This window comes from Gracilinanus agilis, chromosome 5, assembly GCF_016433145.1.
Source record: "Gracilinanus agilis isolate LMUSP501 chromosome 5, AgileGrace, whole genome shotgun sequence".
Lineage (NCBI taxonomy): Eukaryota > Metazoa > Chordata > Mammalia > Didelphimorphia > Didelphidae > Gracilinanus > Gracilinanus agilis.
The window spans coordinates 306209007-306222594 of record NC_058134.1 but is presented as its reverse complement, the minus strand read 5'-3'; the positions used below and the strand labels follow the sequence as shown (position 1 = coordinate 306222594).

Here is a 13588-nt window from a genome sequence, read left to right as displayed (position 1 = left end):
TGTGCATTGGATATGGGGGGGGGGGGGGCTAAACAGTGGGTGAAGGGGAAAGTAAAACAGGAATCATGTAACCATGGAAAATTTTTCTAAAAAAATAAAATATTTAAATCTGAAAAAAAAAATCATGCCTTAAAAATTGGAATTGGTCAAGTGGGAAGCTAATGACTCCATTAGATATCAAGAAACAAAGTCAAAATAATGAAAAAATAGAAGAAACTGTGAAATGTCTCATGGGAAAAACAACTGATCTGGAAAAAATCTAGGAGAGATAATTTAAGAACTACATAAAAACCATAATAATCAAAAGAGACATCATCTTTCAAGAAATTATCAAGGAAAACTGCCCTGATATCCTAGAACCAGAGGACAAAATAGAAATTGAAAAAATTCACCAATCACCTCCTGAAGGAAATATTACAGCCAAATTCAAGAACTCTGTAGTCAAGGAGAAAATATTGCAAGGAACCAAGAAAAACCTCAGACATCATGGAGCCACAGTCAGGATAAAACACAAGATTTAGCAGTTTCTACATTAAACAATTGGAGGGTATGAAATATGATATTCCAAAGGCAAAGGAGCTAGGACTTCAATGAAGAATCATTTACCCAGCAAAATTGAGCATAATCCTTCAGGGGGAAAAAATGGGTATATTCAATGAAATAGATGCCTTTCAAACATTCCTGATGAAAAGACCAGAGTTGAGCAGAAAATCTGACTCTCAAATACAAGACTCAAGAGCATCATAAAAAAATCAAACAGGAAAAGAAGTCAAAAGACATTCAATAAGGTTAAACTGTATACATCCCTACATGGGGAGATAGTCTTGAAATGCCAAAGAACTTCATCATTATTAGTCTAGTTAGAAGGAGTATACATAGAGGACCAGGATATGAGTTGAATATGATGAGATGATATAAAAAATTAAGGCATGAGAAAGAGGAATGCATTGGGAGAAAGAGAAAGGGAAAACAGAATGGGGTAAATGGTTGCACATAAAAGAGGCATGAAAGAGTTCACACTGGAGGGAAAGATGGGCAGGATGGGGAAAAGACTGTGGGAAACTTTCATTGGAATTCACTCAAAGAGGGAAGAACATATACATATACAATCAACTGGGTATAGAAAGCTGTCTTACCTAGCAGAAAAGTAGAAGGGATAGAAGTAGGATGAGACTGAGAGAATTGGGGGAGGTAGAGGTCAGAGATTAAACAGGGGGAAATAGGATGGAGAGTAATACACAGTAATCATAATGTTGTAAAATGTTTTGTCTTTCAAATAAAGGCCTCAATTCTCATATTGAGAAATGTCAAATATATAAAAATATAAGTCATTCCCCAATTGATAAATGGTCAAAGAATATATAATAAAGTGATTAAAACTCTTTAATCATACAAAAATCTCTAAATCATTAATTAGAAGAAAAGCAAATTAAAACGACTTTGAGGTACCACTCCACACCTATCAGATTAGCTATTCTGCCAGAAAAAAGAAAATGATAAAACTTGGAGAGGATGTGGGGAAATTGAGACATGAATGCACTGCTCGGGGAGTTGTGAATGGATATAATCCTTCTAGAGAGCAAATTGGACCTATACCCAAAGGGTTATAAACAGTTCAAAACCTTTGGCCCAGCAATATCATTACTAGGTTTGTATCTCAAAGAGATAAAGCAAAAAGGAGGACCTGTATTTACAAAAATATTTAAAGCAGCTCTTTTTGTGGGAGGCAAAGATTTGTAAAGTAAGGGGATATCTAACAATTGGGGAATGACAGAGTAAGTTATAGTATATGATTGTAATGACATACTACTGTGCTACAAGAAATGACAAGTAGGAGGAGCTCAAAAAAAACTGAAAAGATTTTGATGAACTGAAGCAGAGTAAAATAAGCAGGACCAGGAGAACAATGAACAAATGAGAATAACTTAGCTATACTCAGCAATACAAAGATCTAAAACCATCCCAAAGGACTCATGATAAAAAAAAAAGCCATTTGCTTCCAAAGAAAAAGAGCTGATGGCGAATGAATCCAGACCAAAGCAAACTTTTTACTTTTTTTTTCTATTTTAATTTTCTTCCACAAAAGGATTAATATGGAAAAATGATTTATGATTGCACATGTAAAATCTATATCACAACAAGAATAGGGGTTTGGGGGGAGAGGGAAGGAGGGAAAGAATTCAAGACTCAACATTCTTTAAAAAATGTTGGAAACTATTTTTACATGTCATTGAGGGGGAAAAAAGATGTTGGTCTAAGTTTAACTTATGCTAGACAGCTTTCTAGTTTTCCTAGCAGTTTGTTTTTTTAATCAAATGAGGTTTTCCTGGGTATTTTCTGTTTTCAACACTGATTACTGTGTTCTAATGTTTCTTTCTCCCTTATTTAGTATGTTTTAATTCTCTTTCCCAGTTTAACCCATATCAGGTAGTATTGTTTTTGTTTTTTTACAAAATTTTTTTTTAAATAACCCTTACCTTCCGTCTTGGAGTCAATACTATGTATTGGCTCCAAGGCAGAAGAGTGGTAAGGGTAGGCAATGGGGGTTAAGTGACTTGTCCAAGGTCACATAGCTGGGAAGTGTCTGAGGCCAGATTTGAACCCAGGACCTCCCATCTCTAGGCCTGGCCCTCAATCCACTGAGCTACCCAGCTGCCCCCCATATCAGGTAGTTTTGATGACTAATGCTTTATAACATACTCTGAGGTCTGGAAGTGCTATTCCCCCTTTATCTCTATTTCTTTTCTTCATTTCCCTAGGTATCCTAGATAATTTTGTTTTTCCAAAGGAACTTTATTAAATTCTATAAAGTATTCCTTTGATAGTTTGATTGGTATAGCATTGAAAGTGTAAATTAATTTTGATAGTATGGTCATTTTTATTATATTCAGCAGGGACTAATAAGCATGCATGAAATATTCCTCTAGCTACTTAAGTTATTCCTTCTTTCTTTAAGAAGTATTTTGTAATGCATTAGAAAAATATATGATTGATCATATAGTGCGATTTGATCATGTAGTGCGATAGGGATATGATTAGGGTTCTGATGTTAAAGGATCACTCTACTGCAAATATGAATAACATGGAAATAGATTTTGAACAATGATATATATATAACCCAGTGGAACTGCTCATAGGCTTTGGGAAGGGGGAGGAAAGGGGAGGGGGGAATCATGTATCATGTAACCATGGAAAAATATGCTAAAGAAAAAAAGTATTTTGTAATTAACCCTATACAAATCTTTGGTGTGCTACTTGGTAGGTCAATCCCCAGATATTTTATGCATTTTTTAGTTGTTTGTAATGTGATTCTTTTCTATTTTTGCTTCTTGGGTCTTGTTATAGAGAAATGCTGTTGATTTCTTAGAGTTCAATTTGAAACCTACAGCTATAGTCTCAATATCTTTGCTGATTCCCTAGGATTTTCTAAATATACCACCAAATAAGGATACACACCTCTTGACTTATCTTCTTGCCTTTATTTTTTTCTCTTATCTCACAAGCATCATTAGCATTTCCAGAATTATCTCAGATAATAATGGGAAGAGTAGGATCCTAGCATTATTCCCACATTTACTGCACATGACCCTTATTTAGAAGTTCTAGAGAGATGATTAAAGAAAAGTCTATCTATGCCTACACTTTGTGGGGTGGGCTTTGTTTTAGCACAAATAAGCATTTTGTCAAAGGTTTTTTCTGCATCTACCATATATCATTTTGGATGTTTGGGTTTTTAATGTGCTTAATTATGTTGACTGTATTCCTAATGTAGAACCATCCCGGTAAAAATTTCATTTGATCATAATGATTTCCTGGTTAAATCACTGTAGTCTGACAAGATTTTGTTTAAAATTTTTGAATCAATATTCATTAATGACATTGGTCTATAGTTTTTTCCTTCTATTTTCTCTTTCCCTGAGTTTAGGTATTAAAACTACATTTGTCTCATTAAAAAAAAATTCTAATAGTGATTTTTTCCCTCAATTTCTGAGAATAATTGACAAAGTATGTTTATTAATTGTTCTTTTAAAATTGGATAGAATTTTCCTGGGAATTGGTCAGGACCAGAAATCTCCATCCCATCCCCCATCTCCCACCCCTCACCAGTAGTTCTTCTATAGGTAGATCTAATGTCTTTTCTGGATGGGGTTAGTTAAGAATTCTACCTGGTCTTTGGATAGCTTGTGTAGTTTAGATTTTTTTTTATGGTGTTCTTTTTTGTGTTCTCAGTTATGTTAACATAAAACTCTGCATAGTATGTTCCGTTATTCTTTTAATTTTTTCAAGTTTTGTTGCGATTTTAATTTGTTCACTTGCTATTTAACTGATTTTGTTTTCTGTCCTTTTCTTTGTAACCAGATCAGCTAAAGGTTTATTAATTTTATTAGTTTTATAAATAAAATCATATCTAAACAATTGGAAAAATATTAATTGCTCATGGGTAGGTTAAGTTAATATAATAAAAATGACAATTCTACCTAAATTAATTTATTTATTCAGTGGCATACCAATCAAACTACCAAATAATCATTTTATAGAACTAAAAAAAAATAACAAAATTCATCTGGAAGAACAAAAGGTCAAGAATATCAAGTTAACTAATGAAAAAATATATATAAAGGAAGGAGGCATAGCAGTATCAGATCTCAAGCTGTACCATAAAGCAACAATCATCAAAACAATCTGGTACTGGCTAAGGAACAGAATGGTAGGTCAATGCAGATTAGATACACATCATACAGGGGTAAATGACCATTGCAACCTAGTCTTTGATAAAACCAAAGATCCCAGCTTTTGGAATAAGAACTTTTTTTTTTTAAACCCTTACCTTCCATCTTAGAATCAATATTGTGTTTTGGTTCTTAGACAGAAGAGCAGTAAGGGCTAGGCCAGGGGTCGGCAACATATGGCTCTTTCTGCAGCAGCCATAAAGTCAATTTTTTTTCAGCCACTGTTACACGAGCACGCACTATGAGCACTGTACAGCTCTCAATCCATTGAACTACCCCGCTGCCCCCAATGGATTATTTGTGGCGTTTATGGCTCTCACGGCCAAAAAGGTTGCTGACCCCTGGACTAGGCAATGGGGATTAACTGACTTGCCCAGAGTCACACAGCTAGGAAGTGTCTGAGGCCAGATTTGAACCCAGGACCTCCCATATCTAAGCCTGGTTCTCAATCCACTGAGCCACCTAGCTGCCTCTAAGAACTCAACCTTTAATGAAAATTGATGGAAAATTGGAAAACGGTAAGAGAGAAGCTCAGTATAGACCAATATCTCACACCCTATACCAAAATATGATCAAAATGGACATATAATTTAGATATAAAGAGTGATACCATAACTAAATTAGGGGAACACAGAATAGTTTCTGGCAGATCTTTGGAAAAGGGAAGAATTTATGACCAAACAAAAGATAAAGTATTATAAGATGTGAAAGGAATAATTTTGATTTTATATTAAATGTAAAAGCTTTTGTACAAACAAAACTAAGCTAATCAAGATCAGAAGGGAAACAACAAACTGGGAAAAAAATTTTACAACAAATGTATCTGATAATTTCTCAAATTTATGAAGAACTAAGTTGAATGTATAAGAATACAAGCCATTCCCAACTGACAAATGGTCAAAGGATATGAACAAGCAATTTTCAAATGCAGAAATCTAAGCCATCAATAATCATAAGAAAAAAATGTTCCAAATCCCTCTTGATTAGAGAAGTACAAATTAAAAAAATGTTGAGGTATCACTTCATACCTATCAGATTGACCAATATGGCAGGCAAAGGAAAGTGGTAAATGTTGGAGATGTGGCAAAATTGGGACACTAATGCATTGTTGGTGGAGTTGTGAGCAATTTGGAACTATTCATAAAACAATGCAGACTCCTTGATCTGGTAAAACCTCTACTAGGTCTGTATCTGTGACATCCCAGGTATATTCTAATCTTTCAAGTATTACTGATGTACTAATATTGTAACCTATGTGCTCATGAACCAGACTCATGGTCATATTATTTCTTGATCATTGACCACTCTCCAAACCTACAGTCCAAAGGTGAAGAGAACTCCTGGGCAGGGCGTTAACTGCCACAGGGTCCTAGCTCCTACCTCAACAGAGTAGAATTCCTACCAGGTCACATGTTTGATTAACCTCCTCCTCTTTGATCTTGTGGTTGTCAATTAAGCCAATGTCAAATCCTCTACCATGTCACATGTTCATTAACTACCTCCCATTCCCCATTCCTTGATTCTGCAATAAAAGATTGGGGACACGTGTAGCTCGCTCTCTCTTACCACCATCAGAAGAGCACACCCACTGGAGCCCAGGTTGCTGAATCCTCAATCTCTTGAGTCCTTCTTCCTTAATTGTTTCTCCTCTCTTTTTCCCTCATCATCTATTCTCTCTCAGACTTCAGCCTCCCTTCTGAGTATATTATACGAATATATTAATTTGTGGCTACTGAACTCCAACAGAGAGGATGTCCCTCCATTGGGGAATGGCTGAACACATTTTGGTATATGTTGGCAATGGAATACTATTGTGTTATAAGAAATGGTGAACAGGATGATATCTAAAACATCTGAAAAGATCTGTGGGAACTGATGCAGAGCAAAATAAGCAGAACTGAGAGAATATCATACACAATAATGACAAAATTGGATGATGATTATCTATGAAAACTTGGCTACTCTCAGCAATTTGATGATCTGGGACAATCCTGAAAGACTTATGATGGAGAATGCTGTCCCACCTGCAGAGAAAGAGCTGTTGGAGTCATCTTTCATATCAGTGTATCTTTGGCTTTATTTAGGGGTTTTGGTTATGTATCAGTAGGCTCTTATGACAATGGCCAATGTGGAAGTGTGTTTTGCATGACAATAAAATTTTTTTTTAAAATTATTACTTTTCAAAAAGCCAGCTTTAAGTCTTATTTGTTTTGCTTCCAATTTGTTTCTCCTATAATTCTTAATATCTACTGTTTTGTGCTTAATTTAGGTTTATTTGTTGGTTTCCTAGTTTTAAAAAATATACATTTATTAATCCTCTCTTTTTCTATTTTGTTAATGTATGTTTATAGGGATGTTATTTTTTCTCCTTGATGATTTCATTACCTGCATCTTTGAAATTCTTGTCCATTGTTCTATCATTATCATTTTATTGGACATAATTTTTTCTGTGATTAATGAAAGACCTAGGGACCAAAGCCCCCGTTTCCCTGTTAGCGACCCTCTCCCTGCCCAAACACCCTGCACCTGCTAGAACTCCAGAACAAAGCAATTGGTCTACTCCATAGGGCACTGTTACTTCCCATGCTGTGACCTGACAAGTCCATGACAGATTAATGTTCTGCATCTATACTGTCTATACTAGTGATGGGCAAACTTTTTAAAGAGGGGGCCAAAGGAAAGGAAATGGTCACCTGTGGGTTTATTTCTAAGGCAACTCTTTCCAAGTTTCATTGTACTGTATCCTACTCATTGTATTCATCAGATTAGGAATAGTGTAGTGCAGCCTGATAGAACATTTCAGGGGGCCTCATCTGGCCTGCAGGCCATAGTTTGCCCATGACCGGTCTATACCATGTTAGGAACTATACATCACAGGAACCAGCTACTTCTCCCCTGAAACAGCCAATGAGACAAGTCCCAGATTACCTAATCCCAGATTTTATGAAAGATTGCCCCTTCTCCACCCAGTTGGAGACCCTCTAGCCATCCACAGGTTTGGGATTCCACTCCTCCCTTCCTTTCCCACAATAAAACCTTGTTGCATAACTTGACTCTCTGTCTCATTAGCCTTGGGTCAGACTCCCTGTCAGCCAAGTCTGACAATTCAGTTTTTGAACCACTCATTATTTGGAATTTCATTGTTAAATCTTCATTTGAACCTCTGTCTTTTGTTTATGGTCCCTGAACTAAGGAACAGTTTTTATTGTGTTATAGTTTATAAAGGATGTATTTATTAGTTCTGCCTTTTTACATTTGCTTGCGATATCTGTGCCTTAATACATGGTCAACTTTTGTTAAAAGCTCTATGTGGTGCTAAGAAATATGCATTCTCATTTGCAGTTCCATTTAATAAGTTAGCCTAAGTTTTTATTGAGTTCCATATTTTTCCTTCTTTCTGTTAAAATTATCCAAACAGAGATAAGGACATTAAATTCTCCTATACCTTTTATGTTATGTCTTCTTTTAGCTCAGTTAATGCTTCCTTTGGGAATCTGGAACATATATATATTTACTGCTGATTTCGATTTGTTGTTTATCCAGCATCCAGCAGAATGTCATTTTTTTTGTATATTCCTTTTTATTTTTTGAATGTTTGCTTTTGCTTCATCAGATAGAATGATTGCAGCTCCTGCTTTTTAGGATTCATCTGATGTATATAATAAGCTTCTTCCATATCTTCTAGGTTTTAATTTGTTTGTATCTTTGTTATTTAAATATGTTCCTTCAAAGTGAAAGATTAGAGGGGTTTGCTTTCTTATCCAATCTGTCACTGATTCATTATAATGGACTGATTAATCCTATCACATTTAAAGTTACAAGAGTGAGGCTTATATTGCTTTTTTCCCCCCAAGTTACACTGTAAATAGTACTTTTCAGTGTTAGCTGAGTCTTTTTTAAGGCCTATTTCCACTGGCTTTCTTACCTTCACCCCTGATTCCCTGTTTTTGTTTGTTCTCCCTTTCCCTTTGGAATTTTGATGAATAATTCCACTTTCTTTCCCTACTTTTATCTAGTTATTTGTTTCTTCCCCTCTTTTTTTCCCTCTTTAAGTGGCTTCCCCACTTGTCTTTGCCTTAAACTAGTACTGTTTGTTAGGTTTTTTTTAATTTCATTTGATGTACTCCTTTCCAAAGAGGATTTCTCTTGATCTCTTCACTTTCCACCCTCTCTGTCTACTCTCAGAGACCCTCAATCTCTGGTTCAGGCCTCTATAATTATCTAGACTCTCTTCTGAGTAAGAAAAAAGTCCTCATGGACTTTGTATCTATTCTGGGCTCTCCCCTCTGGGCAGTTTCTTCCACAGTCTGGAACTTGCTGTGTAGATTCCAATTTTCCATTATACCTCATTCCTAGAACAAAGCCAATTCTTATGGTTGACGGTGAAGACACAGCCTGATGGCAAAACTCCTCCCCCCCACATAGTTGATAATGAAGCCCATTGCTAAGGCATTAGCCTTTCCCCCATCACCTTCTTTCTGGTCTAGAAATCTCCTCCCAGGATCCATTTCTTCTGTTTTCCATGGGTACCAGTTACCCCCAGAGTAAAGGTAGAATGGGTCCTCCTTGGACAATGCTCACTTTCCTTTACTCATGGGATATTCATCAGTAGAAGTCCCCCTTTATGGCTTTAAAGGTTCCTCTTCGGAAGAACAGCAGGAGTGGAAACAGAAGAAAAACAACCGCTTGAACACATGGGTTGATGCAGACATGGATGGGGATGTAGACCCGAAAGGACCACACCAATGCAACTATCAATAATATGTAAATAGGTCTTGATTGATCACACATGTTATAACCAGTGGAAATGTGTGTTGGATATGGGGGGGGGGGAGAGGTGAAGGGGAAAGTAAAAGCAAGAATCATGTAACCACGGAAATTTTTTCTAAAAAAAAAAATTTAAATCTTAAAAAATAAATAAAGGTTCCTCTTCCCTGTCTCACTCTACTTTTGTAATGTGTCCCCCACCCCCACACTGATTCACCTGGCAGGTTCTGTCCTGCCTCTCCATTGTGACCTCCAACTGACTTCTCCCTTCACCCCATATCCTTGTATACTTTTATTTTTTTTTTATTTTAAACCCTTAACTTCTGTGTATTAAACTTATAAGTGGAAGAGTGGTAAGGGTAGGCAATGAGGGTCAAGTGACTTGCCCAGGGTCACACAGCTGGGAAGTGTCTTGAGGCCGGATTTGAACCTAGGACCTCCCATCTCTAGGCCTGGCTCTCAATCCACTGAGCTACCCAGCTGCCCCCCTTGTATACTTTTGGAAAGAAGTCTCTTGCTGGTGTCTCTACTATCTCTAATCTGCAATTGTATATAGCCGATGCATTAATTTTTCCTTCTTGCATTTCTGTTGTTTGGGGTGTTAGAGAAGCAAATGAAATCTTCCAGTGTGGATTTCTTTTTAAGAATGTTCAAATGCTTTTTTATTGAATGTCCAGGTTGCAAGGCTGAACACATAATTCCATTCTCTCCTTCATTTTCTGATGCAAAGCAGTCTTGCATTAGTTGGATTTCCTTCCCCTATCTCCAGGCTACTTAAAAGACCTATTGTTTCCTAATTCAATTGTTAAAATTAACCAATATGTGTACTGGAATTTGCAATCTTCTCCCACCTCCAAGTGATCATTGAATTCTTTTAACTGATACTTCATTTTCCAAGTTCAAAAGTTCTATGGGAGTTTTCTTGTAATGTTTCTTGCATTGATGCTTTTTGGTTTTTGGCTTTTCCTGTTCTGGGAGGTCTATGATCCTTAGATTCTTTCCAGGCATCCTGTCCTCAAGATCATTAGGTTTCATTTGGTTAGACAGCAGCTACACTGTCCTCCACTTCTGTGAGTTTGCAATACCACTAACTGTTCTCACTTCTGTTTCTTTGCTGAGATTGGATCTCTCAAATTCACCTTTTTTTCTGTTCTGACAATTATTTTTGCTGGGCAGGACATACGCTCTCCTTTTACTTTTAATCCATTTAGGAAGCAAGTATTGGGGTTCCATTTTCTCAAATTTGGCAAAGTCCTCTCATCTAATCAAGTGCTTGATCATTTTCCTTTGTTTTGCAGTATTTATTCATAGATGCTAAAACTCATTTACAGGATTTGGAGGCCATATTTCCTTCTGCTATTAAAGTTGTCCATGTTGATCTATCTGCTTATGTTTAAGGTCTCTGAGTTTTTTCTTCCTAAAATCCTGGGTCATGTCTGTCCTTTTTCCTTATTTTCCCTTATTATTCACCTTCTAACTCTTTCCTCTCTGATGGTGGTTTCCCTAGAGGTAGTATCTCAAACCTCAGTTTCCTCCCACAATGGTAGATTCATGGTTTATCAGCCTATGTTTCTGCCCCTAGAGACACTTCTGGGGGCAGAACAGGGCTCTTTCCCTTAGGCTCAGTGGAGTATCACATAACTATCCTCCTCCCCAATTCCCAACCCCACATATATACAGTGCTCTGTCCTGTTCCTTCTGTTTCTCAGTTCTCTCCATATAAGAAAACAGACCCTCCTTCATTCAGTGTAGCACAGCCAGGCCACTCAAGGAGCAGTGTGCTTACAAACAGACCACCTGAGTAGGAACATCCACTTATAAAACTTTTGCCATCTTGCCATACAATCTAGCCAAAGACACTGGCCTCTCAATGGTTATGCATGTATGTGGGGAGCCCATGGCCCTTTTTCTGAGGAGGAGTGTCACAACTGCTCGGCTTTCTACTCACATCTTCATCTTGGCTTGAGTGGATCAGCTGCACAAGCCTCTCAATGATGTTCTCTTCATTCAGCCACTAAAAAAAGAAAAGGATCTTGGGTCAAGCATTTCTGTCAACAACCAGCAATGATGAAAAACCTACTGTGTGCCAGGTTCTGGACTGGTTGATGTATACATAAAAACAAGGAAAAGAGCCCCTGGACACAAGAAGCCCTCAGTAGAGGCAAGGTGGTAAAGTGGAAAGAGTATGGGGTTGGAACACAGACCCCAGGTTTGAATCCTGTCTCTGTCACATATAATTTGGATGACCAGGGTCAGTAACATTCTCTGAGATTCAGTTTCCTCATGGAAAATAAAGGTCTAGATTTGCTCTTCCCTTTCACTCTTAGCTCTACAGCTGTGGTTAGATAATACTACAGTACCTGTACACAGATAAATAACTACAAGTTAAATGGAGGTAAAGGGGAAGGAGAGGGAGAGACAGGGACAGAAGAGAGGAGAGGAGAAAGAAGAAGTGAAGAGAGAACAATGTGGATGGAGGCATATCAAGATAGGTTTCTGTTTAATAATGATGTATTTATTTTTAACATTTTTTTTAACTTTGAGTCAGAATGGGTTTCTAAGAGTGTTGTGGGGGACTTGAGGTGAGCCCTTGGGGTTTGGGATGGGTACCTTTTGCAAGAATGCAAGACTCCAAAACTTAGCTTAAAAATAAAAAGAGGAATTTATGAATGTAGAGGGTAATACTGAAAGGCCAGGAGATAGGCTCAGATGTGTACACTGCCTCCCTGAGAGGATGGATTCTGGGTCTTTTTATACTCTACTGACCGCAGGTTCTACATGACCAGAGAAGGGTATGAACTCAGGTAGAAGTGGGTGGCGGGGGTATTGGTCACCTGACCGGGGTCAGAGCCGTGTCTTATGTCCCAAAGACATTGGATTTGGCTGGTCAAAGTTTAGGGAGCAAGTAGATGTCCTAGAAATAATAGCAACAGTAGCAGCAGTGATAGTGGCAATCATAGCAGCTGCAGCTAGAGCTGCAGCCAATATCTGTACAGAACCCACTAATATCAGGCCCTGTGCTAAGCCCTGTACAATTCTAATCTCCTTTGATCTCCATGGTTCATGCCTCTTTGGCTTGCTAATTTATAAGTTTAAACCAAAATGCCCATTCCTTGCCTTGCAACTTATAAAGCCCACCTGCTCCCATCCCTGAGGTCCTCTAGGATCTTCCTGTCCTCAATTCTTCTGCAAGCCCTGCTCTATTCTTAATCTCCCCTTTCATCCTGAAATTTCTCCATAATCTTTTCTTCTACTAGTCCTTGGCTTCAAACTATTGGGGGGGAGGGAGGGCAGGGAGGTGGGGAATGTATTATTTCACATTACTCCCCCTTTATATAGCATATATCCCAGTGAAACACTTCATTCTGATCCCACTTCCCAAATCTTATTCTGCCTTACTGTAAATCATCTCCTATGTCCGGAGAGTGAAAGAATGCCATAAAAAGGAAGAAAGAATAAAGAGAGAGGAGGAGGGAGAGAGGGAGAAAGGGTTTAATAAGTGAGCACTTAAAAACAAATATGAAGCTCACTGAAGAAGAGGGAGCTGTATAACTGGCAAAAAAAAAAAAATCATGAAGCCATGCTGACTCAGTCCACCTCAAATTTAGGTTATGTAATGCTCCATAATCTCAGCTGGGCCTTCACACTGCAATGATGGGGTCAGTGTACACTGTCTGACTGTAGCAGGTCAGACCATTATGAAACTGCAAGACTCTACCACAGATTGGGCACAAATAGCTCACATGAACACTGGGAATGGAGCTGATGTCTCCAAATATATGGATCTCATGGCAGGTGGGGGGAGTTCATCTACTGACTAATTTTGCTTTGCTCAAAGGGCACAGTGCCTCTCTGGGCCTATGCCAGTTTCCCATGTCTCCTAGTCAATCTCTCTCCCTGACTTATTTCCTTGACCCATCCAGATAGATTTCCTATCCCACCTTATGTAGGAGCCTCATGTGGCCTGGCTGACCAGTTCGAGTTGGTTCAGACATAAGAAGCATCATGGGGAAATGAAACTTCCAGAAGACAGAGGAGGGAAGGCCCTGAGAAAAGACAAACTAAGCAGAGGCAGTCATCCTAAGAAAAGA

The 13588-nt window shown here is 37.9% G+C and overlaps 1 protein-coding gene across 1 annotated transcript in view; it reads right to left on the bottom strand.

Annotated features, from left to right (window-relative positions):
• Positions 1-13588, bottom strand: part of PPP6R2 (protein phosphatase 6 regulatory subunit 2) — a 129855-nt gene that overhangs the window by 32918 nt on the left and 83349 nt on the right. Inside the window, exon 6 of the mRNA XM_044678586.1 lies at positions 11446-11511. Within this exon, the coding sequence (XP_044534521.1) occupies positions 11446-11511 (66 nt within the window). The remainder of the gene's footprint in view (positions 1-11445; positions 11512-13588) is intronic.